General features: G+C 44.6%; 8 protein-coding genes across 8 annotated transcripts; 5 read left to right on the forward strand and 3 right to left on the reverse strand.

The window, feature by feature from the left end:
- Positions 1-334: 334 nt before the first annotated feature.
- On the forward strand, positions 335-1,213 carry V1510DRAFT_410342 (HIT-like domain-containing protein). The gene is made up of 4 exons (XM_066932704.1): positions 335-494; positions 534-587; positions 621-797; positions 835-1,213. The coding sequence occupies exons 1-4, from the start codon at positions 441-443 to the stop codon at positions 1,069-1,071; spliced, it is 522 nt and encodes a 173-aa protein (XP_066791556.1). The 5' UTR covers positions 335-440; the 3' UTR covers positions 1,072-1,213.
- On the forward strand, positions 1,195-2,710 carry V1510DRAFT_388784 (CobW/HypB/UreG, nucleotide-binding domain-containing protein). The gene is made up of 7 exons (XM_066931724.1): positions 1,195-1,358; positions 1,393-1,451; positions 1,484-1,495; positions 1,543-1,639; positions 1,672-1,763; positions 1,817-2,232; positions 2,268-2,710. The coding sequence occupies exons 1-7, from the start codon at positions 1,204-1,206 to the stop codon at positions 2,571-2,573; spliced, it is 1,137 nt and encodes a 378-aa protein (XP_066791557.1). The 5' UTR covers positions 1,195-1,203; the 3' UTR covers positions 2,574-2,710.
- On the reverse strand, positions 2,279-4,272 carry V1510DRAFT_410347 (putative 26S proteasome regulatory particle chain RPT5). The gene is made up of 3 exons (XM_066932705.1): positions 3,382-4,272; positions 2,924-3,344; positions 2,279-2,888 (listed from the first exon to the last, which is right to left on the reverse strand). Exons 1-3 carry the CDS (start codon positions 4,076-4,078, stop codon positions 2,654-2,656), a joined length of 1,353 nt encoding a protein of 450 aa, XP_066791558.1. The 5' UTR covers positions 4,079-4,272; the 3' UTR covers positions 2,279-2,653.
- Positions 4,165-5,720, forward strand: V1510DRAFT_372538 (proteasome complex subunit Rpn13 ubiquitin receptor-domain-containing protein). Its single transcript, XM_066931495.1, has 2 exons — positions 4,165-4,855; positions 5,147-5,720. Exons 1-2 carry the CDS (start codon positions 4,368-4,370, stop codon positions 5,586-5,588), a joined length of 930 nt encoding a protein of 309 aa, XP_066791559.1. The 5' UTR covers positions 4,165-4,367; the 3' UTR covers positions 5,589-5,720.
- On the reverse strand, positions 5,392-7,443 carry V1510DRAFT_410350 (Brf1-like TBP-binding domain-containing protein). The gene is made up of 3 exons (XM_066932706.1): positions 7,068-7,443; positions 6,958-7,026; positions 5,392-6,924 (listed from the first exon to the last, which is right to left on the reverse strand). Exons 1-3 carry the CDS (start codon positions 7,255-7,257, stop codon positions 5,726-5,728), a joined length of 1,458 nt encoding a protein of 485 aa, XP_066791560.1. The 5' UTR covers positions 7,258-7,443; the 3' UTR covers positions 5,392-5,725.
- Positions 7,444-7,686: 243 nt separating this feature from the next.
- V1510DRAFT_405772 (uncharacterized protein) lies at positions 7,687-9,154 on the reverse strand (the record flags this gene model as incomplete). The annotated part of the gene is made up of 2 exons (XM_066932353.1): positions 7,687-8,978; positions 9,088-9,154. 2 exons carry the CDS (start codon positions 9,152-9,154, stop codon positions 7,687-7,689), a joined length of 1,359 nt encoding a protein of 452 aa, XP_066791561.1.
- Positions 9,155-9,438: 284 nt separating this feature from the next.
- V1510DRAFT_410359 (uncharacterized protein) lies at positions 9,439-11,120 on the forward strand. Its single transcript, XM_066932707.1, has 5 exons — positions 9,439-9,726; positions 9,774-10,029; positions 10,063-10,261; positions 10,297-10,775; positions 10,861-11,120. Exons 1-4 carry the CDS (start codon positions 9,589-9,591, stop codon positions 10,703-10,705), a joined length of 1,002 nt encoding a protein of 333 aa, XP_066791562.1. The 5' UTR covers positions 9,439-9,588; the 3' UTR covers positions 10,706-10,775; positions 10,861-11,120.
- Positions 11,121-11,810, forward strand: V1510DRAFT_410362 (cytochrome c-like domain-containing protein). The gene is made up of 3 exons (XM_066932708.1): positions 11,121-11,276; positions 11,327-11,382; positions 11,419-11,810. The coding sequence occupies exons 1-3, from the start codon at positions 11,261-11,263 to the stop codon at positions 11,671-11,673; spliced, it is 327 nt and encodes a 108-aa protein (XP_066791563.1). The 5' UTR covers positions 11,121-11,260; the 3' UTR covers positions 11,674-11,810.

Consider the following 11,810-nt stretch of genomic DNA (forward strand, 5'->3'; position numbering starts at 1 on the left):
GTAGTGTAGACCAGTCGTACATTTTAGGTGAAGAGATGATAGCTGCCTCCTTCAGATCTCGTGGGCAATGCAACTGAAAATTTAGACCTTATCGAGCAGGCACCAACCAAAAAGCTCTATGGTGGATACGTCAGAAAGGGTTTAGTAAAGGGTAACAGCAGTAGGGTTAGCCTCTTCTCAGATCATGGCATGGCAGGGCAGCCTTCAAAGATCATGCGCCGGGTAAATCTAGGATTCTGTCCAAGTTCAGCTGGTGTTTTGCAGATCCGGGTAAGGATAGCTCTGGGTGACGAAGTGTGACGACATTTAGCTAATGATACGTTTCACATATAAGGCACATATGCAGAATCACCCTGGGCCTGAGTCAAATCGGCACTGGAGCTTAATAGTGGTTCCTTGGGCTATTACTCTGCCGTTCATTTTCCACTTCATACTAGAGCATGGCTTCGACGATATATTTTGGGTCTTTCGTCGTCAACAAGCAAGTCTTTTATGTGAGTTTGATTCTTTTCACGAAGTGCTGAACGTCTAAGAAGTCGACACATTCCTACGCATTGGTAAACTTGAAGCCTCTGCTACCAGGGCACGTAAGTATGTTACACATGACGATTTGACACCAGGTTTTGGTCTGTCCATACCGCGTTGTCTCTCGTATCAAGGAACTCACCGCAGAGGAAGCCTCTGATTTCTTTTTGACTGTTCAGAAAGTTTCAAACGTAATTGAGCGAACGTATGACGGTCACTCCATGAATATTGCTATTCAAGACGGGCCACTTGCCGGACAGTCTGTACCACATGTATTTATCGAGACCAGACACGGTGACTAACCAACAGGTCCATTGCCATATAATACCTCGGCGTCTTAACGACCTACCAAATGTAGACGACATCTATCGTATGCTGAATTCTTCGAACGCAGATATAGAGTTGTCCTTTTCCCAACTGAAGGGACTGAATTCCGGCCTTCTTTCGCCAGAGATTCCTGACTCATTACGCATGCCGCGGACGGAACAGGAGATGGCCCGTGAAGCACAAATGCTACAGTCGAAATTCTCGACCGAAAAACTATAGATCTAATAGTCGTATGGAATCGCATATTTCAGAATAGTTCTTCACGTATAAATGTACACGTGATCTCCGCGTAAGCTAATGGGAGAATAATAAATGCCTTGTGGGAGTTCGAAAATGTGATACACCAACAACATGTTTGAAGATGATCTACCCCCGGAACTCGTAGATGTTACGTTAGTGTCTCGGACTACTCTAGAGCGAGGCAGTTCAACGGATACTGAACAGACGTATGACAAACTGAAAGTCCCGATCACTATATTGACGGGATACCTGGGATCCGGCAAATCGTACGACAAGGTCTACAGCTCTTACTGACACCAGAACGCTACTTCGGAATATTATGGCGCAGACATCCAAGAGAATTGCTGTGATCATGAACGGTAAGTACACCATGAACAGCATTATAACATAGAATTTGGAGACTGTAAGACCATTGGAGAAGCTGCGTCGCGTGCAAATTTAACGAGCCAGCGATGGACATCGAGAAATCTCTTTCAGTTTACGATAACGGCAAGACTTATACAGAATGGCTAGAGCTTGGAAACGGCTGTCTCTGTTGCTCTGTGAAGTATGTACAGTTTAGATGACCACTCACCATAGGGACAATGGCGTTGCTGCTTTGGAGGATCTTATTGAAAAGCAAGGCAATTTCGACTACATTCTCCTTGAGACGACTGGTCTCGCTGATCCAGGTAATTTTATGACAAATTCTACGCTCTTAAAACATGTATAACTGACTGGTAAGGACCAATCGCAAATATGTTTTGGCTAGATTCACAGCTAGCTTCTTCAATATATTTAGATGGAATAGTTACCGTCCTCGATAGCCTCAACATTGTTGCCAACATCGATGATCAATCAACGGATGCATGCCATGGAGGTGTCTCTGCAACCGGCCCTACCGAGCTGACTTCGGTGGCGTGCATCCAGATTGCTAGCGCAGATACGATAATACTCAACAAGCTAGATTTGCTTGAAAGCAGAGGAATGGATAAAGCAGAGATAGTCTCGCGGGTACGGGGTATCAACGCATTAGCTCCTATAGTTGAGACAACATTTGGTCATGTTCAAGATTTGAGCTTGATCTTGGATATTGCCGCATATGAAAACGATACGAAGCGATGGGAGCAGTTCAATGGGAAGTCCGGATTCCACGATCATGTAAGAGTGTGACCAAGGCTGAGCTAACCGGGGAGCGTATAACTACTATTGCGGAAACGCTTCCTATTTTCACGGGAAACATGATACAGAAATTTGACAAGTGGTTACAGCAGATCTTATGGGAGGGCGAGTTTGAAGGTCTAGCTTTGGAGATACATAGACTAAAAGCCATCTACTCCACAGAGAGTGGTCACAATTTCGTGGTGCAAGCAGTGCGAGAGACTTACGAAACAATCGACATCGGTAAGAAAGAGCCCACTAATGGGAAGGTGGTCTTAATCGGTAAAGGTATCAGCTCTCGACTGATTCAAGACAGTTTGAAAACCTATTTTAGTATATAACAAATCCAATTTGCACAATGACTTGAAGGTTAAGCTCGCCATGAATTCAGTATGAAATGTAAATTTGAATGAAAATGAAACTAGGCATAAAAAGAAACTGTCTTGGACTTCCGTGCTTGCACTTCAGTGGTTGCCTCAACGAAATCTTCGTGCCTGATCTTCGACTGGCCGTTTCGGAGTGCAATCATGCCTGCCTCGACAGCCACAGCCTTGAGCTGGGCCCCGTTGAACTCGTCCGTACTTCTGGCAAGTTCCTGCCAGTTAATCGCATCATCGACTGTCATTTTGCGAGAATGAATTCGCAGAATTCCCGCTCTATTCCGTTAGAAAAGACATTGCTACTTGCGTACCTAGCTTCTTCATTTGGCAGAGGAAACTCAATTTTTCTGTCAAGTCTTCCGCTTCGCAGTAAGGCAGGGTCCAGTACGTCAACACGGTTAGTAGCAGCCAGGACCTTCACGCGGTCATCGCTACTGAATCCATCAAGCTGATTAAGTAGCTCCAACATCGTTCGTTGCACCTCGCGGTCACCAGATTTGTCAGAATCGAACCGCTTGGTTCCCACAGCGTCGAGCTCATCGATAAAAATGATTGCTGGAGCCTTCTCCTTGGCCAGCGAAAATGCGTCACGAACAAGCTTCGCGCCATCTCCAATAAACATTTGAACGAGCTGTGGCCCAGCCAGTTTCAAGAAGGTTGCGTTTGTCTGGGCTGCACATGCACGAGCCAAAAGTGTTTTTCCAGTACCAGGAGGCCCATACATGAGAGCTCCTTTCACATGTCAGTAGAGCTAAGTCATTATGCATACCTTTGGGCGGCTTAATTCCAAGATTCTTGAACTTTTCGGCTTGCTTCATAGGAAGAACGATTGCCTCAACTAACTCTTCGATTTGCTTGTCCAAACCACCTATATCGGCGTATGTCTCGGTCGGCTTCTCGTCTACTTCCATCGCTTTAACTCTGCTATCATATTCCGCGGGTAATGTGTCCAGCACGAGATAAGAGTCTTTGTTAACTCCTATCAGATCACCAGGCTTGAGAGACTCGGAATCAACCAAACCGATGAGAGGCAAAAAGATCGTCTGTCTCGTAGAGGTTTTGATGACCGCAGACTTGCCTACTCTGGTCGCGTCCAAGTCTACGTTAGCACCCTCCTCAAGATCTTCTGCGTTCGGATCCATATCTAGAATCTCAACCACGTTTCCCACAAGATAGGGTAGTTGTCTGTTGTTCTCAATCTTTTCTTGATTATCTTTGATTCTGGCCATCATAGTTGACTTCTCGTGCGTTAGACGCTGAAATTCGGATCGTAGAACTTTGATTTCATTTTCAAGCAGACGTTTCCGATTGTTAATATCTGGAGTAGAAGCACTCAATATCTCTTGGTCGATGCTATCATCATTTTGTCCATCTTTCGGTGCATCGAGCATATCCGTATCATTCTGGCGGGTTTGCTCGTCGTGCTCCTGGCGTTCAAGCGCCTCTAAATCTTCCAGAGTCGACATAGCTGAATCTTTCGATCCTGGTATCACTATTTCGATAGCTTATTAGATGAGAATGATAACTATGCAGACGAATATTGTAGGAAATAGTCCTATAAATATGAAGGGAGGTAGAATATCGGTGATTAACTCTACGTTACTATAACTGTGTTTTGGTACATCAAGCGGTCAAGGGTTTCTCATAGCGCACTTTAGATCTTTGACCTTCTTTATAAGTCCGCCTGCGCCCAAGTCATCATTAATTTCAGGCACCGGGTATTCTTGCAATTCTGTTATCAGAGATATCGACACCATGGAGGAAACCACAACTCTTCTCTCATTCAAAGCAGGACGTGTTGACTTCAATCCTCCATCGAAAACAGCTTATCCACTGGAGGCCAAGGGAAGAATCACGCTATCTCGCTACAACGATGAAGAAACCCCTCTTCTCTCATTTGTGTGGGAACCAAGAGGTCCGTCTAAAAACGATCCTGCCATCAAGACTGAAGACTTCACAATTTTCCCGAAAGAAGCGGAATGGGTGCCTGTGTCTACGTGCTCGACTGGTAGAGCGTATGTTTTGAAATTCAATAGCTCCAGTCAACGGATCATCTTTTGGATGCAAGAATCGCCGGATCCCAGCAACTCAAGTACTCTGACCGAGTCTGACAAGAAAATTGCCAAACGGGTCAACGCATTGCTTCAAGATGTTCACGCTCCTGAGAATGACGAAGATGACGCTGCAGAGCCTACAGGAGACATAGAAATGTCTGAAGGTGCTAACGGCACATCACCTGCGCAGTAAGTTTGCTTCATTTTATTCCCCACCTACATTTGTTGAAGTGTCAAACCTCGCATTTTAAGAACAATGCCGCTTAAGGTATGCAAACAAATGTACTTCTGTACTTAAAAGTGATGAAGTGTGCGGACCAGTTGATACGACAGGGATCAGGGATAACACAAATCTCAAGAAAAGTTGACAAGCTTATATCATCTCATTGCATTGTATATCACTCGGTTTGTTGCACTTCAAACATCTGTTTGTGTCTTTACGGTTTTCCATTCTCATATATTAATATATACTTCGTGAAGAGACCCACAACTAGTAAACCTTCTCCGTTCGATTACCGTTCCAGCTGCGGATTCCGTGTACGGAGCAACCAACTCGGGTGACGCGAGTCGAGTTTTAAACATATTCGATGTTTATTCTCAAAATGAAATGATAGCATACGCCAGTTCTCTACCGGAAGGCCATCCAACGCTTGCTTGTCTTTACGAACTACTCCCGGAGGGTGTGTCCCATACGAGAAGTGAGCTGCTCGACGTACTACAGTCGCCCCAGTTCAGTCAAGGAGTGGATACGTTCTGCACAGCTCTCCGGACCGGATCCGACATAGGTATCGGTCGAATCGTGGCTCGAGAGCTAGGATACGAGTACAAAGGCGAAGGCATGCCGGGTCTAATAAGAGGACTTGCAGAGCAGCTTCGAACTGAGGATAGTGAAAGCAACAAAGCTGATGATGATATGTTATGAGGTATATAGAACATTTACCTGTTCTGCATTAAATAAATATTACACATATTTCGTCCACTGTAACTCCGTGCACCGTGCACCATGGCGCAAGCACTCTGATGATATAAAAGACAGAACAACAATTTAAGAAACAAGTCTCAGTTTGCATTTGTCTTCTTCGTCTTGTTGAAGAGATGATCCAATGCAGCATAATTGATCTTCTTGGATAACGCCTTCTTTTGTAGCATTGCCTTGGCGCTTTCTGCCGGCGTTTCCGGCAAGTTTTCCATGCTGGAATCCTTAGGCTTATTGCGTTTTCTCTTCACCGGGGCGCGAATGATTCCGTTCTTTTGGTCTTGCTCCAACTTGAGCCTTTTCTTTTCTTGTTCGATCAGGTAATCCTGATTAAGTCCCATCCATACACGAGATTTAATTTGCACCTCTTGCTCTGATAACATAAATGAATGGATTTCATCATCATCGACGTCAGATAAATGGTCAGACTCATCAAGTGAAGCTTCGCGTGATCTTTTGGCCCCACCACTGGCCTGAGCAGATTCAGCAAGCTCTGATATTTTTTGAAAATGTGAATCTACCAGTGTGGCATTCATGTCTTCCTCCACCTGTTGGTCCATGTCCTCTTCAATAATCGAGTCAGTGAGACCTAAAATCCGCCTTTGTTCGTCCAGAAGTTCTTGTTTCCTCTGTTCCTGCATTTCGCGCCTTCTGTGCTTTGTGAAAGAAGGGGGATCCGCTTCCGATTCAATTTTAGTGCCCCGAAAGTCTTCAACTGTCAAAGCACCGGCTGCAGTGAGCTTAAACTCGTCTAGACGACGCTGAATGGTGTCTTCCGCTACTTTAGCAACATGAACGATCTCAGCTTTACTGCGTCGAAAATTATTCATTCTTGCGGCTACCAAAAGACAGGCGCCAGCAACACCTGCAGGACGTCTTCCTAGATGTAGCCAATCTTTACCCATCCTCTGTACCAATCGTACCGCGTCATTCATCACTTTCCTAGTTTCTGATCCAAACTCGAGTTTGACAGCAAATCTTTGTATGTAAATTGATGGATCAATATACGGTATATTTTTGATTTGTAAAACCTTCACAAGTTTGAGGTATGTTGCACCTATAGCAAAGACACTCACTTGTAGTAAATCCGCGAAGTCGATAAGCATATGAGTTGTTGAATTCTTACGGCAAGCAACATAAAGACAGGCTGCTACCACATATTGTGATCTTCTTCCCTGCACAAAATTATGTGTAACAGCAAGTTGAAACCAGCGGTCGGCTTCATCGCCAATAAATTCTGGGAGCTGTAACGCAGTTGCAAGATTCATTATCCTTCGCTTTCCTTCGAGTCAGCAGGCGCATGGATTATTCTTACCATTAGCGAGAGTTTGCTCGCGACTCTCCCATGATCCATTTTTGCGGAGTCCACCGCCACGAGCGTAAGCTTTGATTAGAATAAAACTGTTTTTCAATCAATTGACATACCTTGGTCGGCTCCAACATAACTTCCCTGAACAACTGCTGCACCGCTTGCGGCCTCTCCGAATGTGATCTCGGAAACTATTTGAGATTCTTCCAACACTCTGCCACAGTTCGAACAGACTAGATCTCCAGCAGCATTGTCCTGCTCGAACGAGCTACCCCCGCACTGCGGACACACAGCCTTGGGCGGCATAATGGCGCACTTACAACGCGTGCCAGAGATGCTGCTATTGACTTTGTCTTCTTCGTATCACGACTTATGAAGCGCTAGTCTCGGATCATACAGGGAATAATGGCTTTTTCCGCTCGTTAACAAGTATTGGCTTGCTCAAAACGTGTGCTATGAGTGCGTTCTGAATGAATGAGCTGGGCAAATTCACCTGGGATGAATGAATTTGGTCGTGGGTTAGGTGCGGCGTTTACATCTACAATTGGGTGAAAATTTTTTGATGACAGCTGACATCAAGCCCACATATGGTGTAGCTGTAAAAGGAGCACTACAAAGTTTTTTTTACGTTGGTTCGAACCGTGGTATCGTCATTATCATATTCATTAGACAAATAGTATTTACACGCACTATATTGACACTTGATACAAAGTATGAGGTAAATCTCCCTGCTACTTATGCCATAGCATGATAGTAAAGTACATACTCCTTTTTGACCTTTTCCCATGTGTTTGGATCGAAGAACGTATATACACCACGCTCGTAATGCATATTTTGTAGCGTCTCTGTCCCAGGTTCTCTTGTAAGCCATAGCTTAAGTTCCTTATGATACCGCCAGTTTCTCTGTGTAAGCTCAGCAGCAGCAGCCTCCTGCATGAAGTCTCTGGGCATCGAGTAAAAGATGTAGAACAAAGTCTCGTCCTGGAAGTTTGTAATTTTGGTCTGCTGAGGTAAGGCAGACGGAACGTTGTAACATGAAGGGATAAAGAACTCCGGTTCAACTTTCGTATTAGATGCCTCCGCCCAGGGCGATGCAAACATGGAGCTTAAAGGCTCCGCATCAGACTGATTTAGGTTGAGACCCAAAGTTGTCAAGTCATTTCCTAAGGCAAGCATACCAAGATCGTTATTCTCCATCCGGATAACACCCAGTAGGCCAGGTAAACCATATGGGAACTCGCTCGAATCTTTAGTTCCAGCGGTGGAGCTTTTCTCTGTCTCGGTGTTTTCCTCCCGCTTTTCAGCATTAACGTCTTCTTGGATTTCTTCTGGCTTTCCATCCTGCATATCAACTGTGCTTCGAATCTCATTGGAGACGTCGGTTTCCGTGGCTTGACGGCTTGAGCTACCGCTTTGATCTGCCAACTCCAAAGGTCCACCCATTTCTCGTGGTAGTTGTTGTAATTGAGTTTGACTATGCCTCTGATGTTGTTGCTGTTGTGATGACTGCTGTGACTGTGGCAGCTGCTGGCTTTGATGCTGATGGTGCTGTTGCTGACTCTGATGCTGGTGCTGGTTTATCGGTGAGTGTGAAGGTAAGCCGTGCTGCTGGCCTAGTCCGGGTGGACCACCTTGAATCGATGAAACTGGCGTCCTATTTCCCGCACGCGCGTATGTTCCTAACTGTAAAGGCCCGTTTATCGAGCTTCCGTTACTTGTGCCTCCAGTAACACTTCCGTTGGTACTTATTGACCCCAATGTCGGGAATTCGTTCAAGTCCAATGGAATCGACTGTTGCCCGCCGGAGTTTAATCCTAGAGGATTAGAATAGCCGTTCCCTGGCTGATGGGTACTCGATGTTCTACCTTGTAATGACGCTGCTTGTTGCTGCTGTTGCTGCTGTTGCTGCTGTTGCTGCTGTTGCTGCTGTTGCTGCTGTTGCTGCTGCTGCTGCTGCTGCTGCTGGAAGGACTGCTGCGAGCTCAAGTTTGGATTGGAGTTATTAAAGCCCCATAGAGGAACCGGTCCTGTTATGTTAGAATACAGAGACGTCAATACAGAAACAGAGCCGCGTGACTGGTGGTGATAAACCCAAAATACGCTTACTGTCCTATTCTTTGTTGCAGAATGACTTACCGTTTTGTGGACGGCTATTACTTGATATCGTACTCGGAGGCGCGCTCCGGTTCATTGATGTGACCATTGTCGGAAATCCAACAGGACGATTCTGAGAAAATTGACCTGTCGAGCGGTGTGTTAATGACTACGCTAAGTAGAACGTAAATATGTGTATGATCATATACCTGGACGATTCATTACTTGTCTCGCTATTTGTAAATAATAATTTGCCGACAAAATGCTTTTCACCAATTTCACGTCTGAACTTTGAGAGGCTGTCCAGAGGCGCACGGTATTGTGGGGTTAGGTGTGTTATAATCCAAGGTTACATACAGTTTGACTAAGGTTCAGTATGCCGACTATCTCAACAGTGAATCATCAATTTATTTCTTCCCACGGAGTATATGCAGGTCACGGTGTTCACTATCATGATCTCTAGTTGATAGATGTGGTTCTGTTAACGACTAAAATCAGGTTGAAAATATCATAGGAGATTAACAGTCATCGGTTCCGGACGGTATGACTGACCACACCGCACTGTTCAGCGCTCTCGTGAGAGCACATACAGATCGAACCGCCAATCGTGTCACTTCACCGACAGCCAAGCCAGATAAAGTTCCAGGTCATGAGGATTTCATATCAGAGGCGCGTATGATCGTAAGTTGAAGGACCTTGATACATTACGTTCGAGTACTAACCATCAGTATGGTCATATCAGAGAATTAAGGGCTTTTCTTCTCGAGATAAGGCATGTTTACCTATCAACTTCTATGCGAAATCAGCCTCTATCGAAGGCTCAAACCCTTCTTCATGGGAACAGTTATATGGAACAAGCCATGAAGAACAAGTCCAGCATCAAGTATTTAACCGACAAGCAACGGGACGAGATTGATTTTGAGGCGAAAATGATCATCCAACAATCGGTGAGACGAGTTAGAAAACTTGAGCAGCTCGAGGCGTGTAAGATATCGTTTTGATCACTGCTCACGACAGTACGTTTGAAGAAACTGGAATCGGCTTCTACGATAAGTAAATTTATGAGAGATTCAAAGCAAGAAAATATCAGCCAAACGCTGGCATTGCATAGGAAAGGAGTGACACAATTTTTGAACCAAAAACTCAAAGAAGTCTCTGAGATACAAACGGAACAACAGGAGATCCGACTACTGAGGCAAAAGGAGAAGACCATGAGGTAGGAGAAGTAGCGAATGTCTGCTGATGTTGTAGTGCTCTCGATAAACTGCCGAAGAACGCAAATAGGTACATTTCCTCTTCTGCTCCTGATGAAGAGAAGCGCCTTATGAGCACAATCGGCCCCGAGATGCTACAAGAGCTGCAGATCGAAAACAACAACCTATTAGAGGAGTTTGAATCGACATTAGACAAAGCAAGAGAAGCAGAAAAGGCGCTTTACGAAATATCTTCTCTACAGAGCGAGCTCACTGCTCACCTACTTTCTCAGTCTGAGCTCACTCACCAGTTGTATGATGACGCTGTACAAAGTAACCTCGATGTTGCAAACGCCAATACTCAATTGCAGAATGCGCGAAAAAAAAATCGGATGGCCTCTCGTCTTATCATATTCTTGGCTTTGTTTGCATCCTTTTTTCTGTTATTCGTAGACTACATGTCATAAATGCATTTGCTGATACTCTAAAATCGTACCTGACGGAAGTGTTGTGAGCGTTGGCTAGTTCTTAGACAGGGTAACAATATATTTCCTCCAGCTTGGTTCTACTACGAGCCGCTAACCCGTCGCTAAAATATTATATAAACACTTACTAATTTGAGGCTTTCCCGAATTTGCCCGATGGCCAGGTATGAAAGCGCAAATCACATGAGGAAGCTGACTGTCCAATTATATGACTCCGAATTCAAATCGGGAATTTTCTTTGTGTGTATATTTTGTCATAGGCGTAAACTGTAGACCGCTTGTATTTCAGTGTTATTCTACATAATCTGATTTGTCGTCTGGGTATACGGAAACTCACGATTTCTGTTTTCGGCTTCCGAAAATGCTGCCATTACACGGCAATAAATTGAATTCCATACATTTTAATATATAAATTAACTTAATAAACACAGAAATTTTCCTTCAGGTAGACATATATAATAATTGCAACTGCCGAGATTTTCTTTTCCCTTTACTTACACGCACAAAAGTTTTTGTTCACATATCAACTTATTCAAAATGTCTTTCGCTCCTGGTATGTATACTTCAATACGATAATTCAACGACATATACTAACATATAAAGGTGACGCCAAGAAGGGTGCTTCCCTTTTCAAGACCCGCTGTGCTCAGTGCCATACCGTAAGTTCATCATATAGAAGAAGGCTGACAAAACAGACCGAGGCTGGCGGACCTCACAAGGTCGGTCCGAACCTTCACGGTGTTTTCGGCCGTACCTCCGGAAACGCTGAGGGCTACTCGTACTCCGAGGCCAACAAGAAGAAGGGTGTCATGTGGGAGGAGCAGACCATGTTCGAGTACCTCGAGAACCCGAAGAAGTATATCCCGGGAACTAAGATGGCCTTTGCTGGCCTGAAGAAGCCCAAGGACCGTAACGACCTCGTTACCTTCCTTAAGGAGGCTTGTGCATAAATGGGATATTAGATTCTCATTCCCCTTCATGTAAATGATGTATATGTAGTTTAATCAACGACTCTCCTCGTAACGGCATGTTTCATCAAAGCTCTTATATCTATTATACATTGTTTTTCAATCTATATAAGCTGATT

The sequence above is a fragment of the Dipodascopsis tothii genome, assembly GCF_038497935.1.
Source record: "Dipodascopsis tothii strain CBS 759.85 unplaced genomic scaffold V1510scaffold_2, whole genome shotgun sequence".
In the NCBI taxonomy this organism is placed as follows: domain Eukaryota; kingdom Fungi; phylum Ascomycota; class Lipomycetes; order Lipomycetales; family Lipomycetaceae; genus Neoaidaea; species Neoaidaea tothii.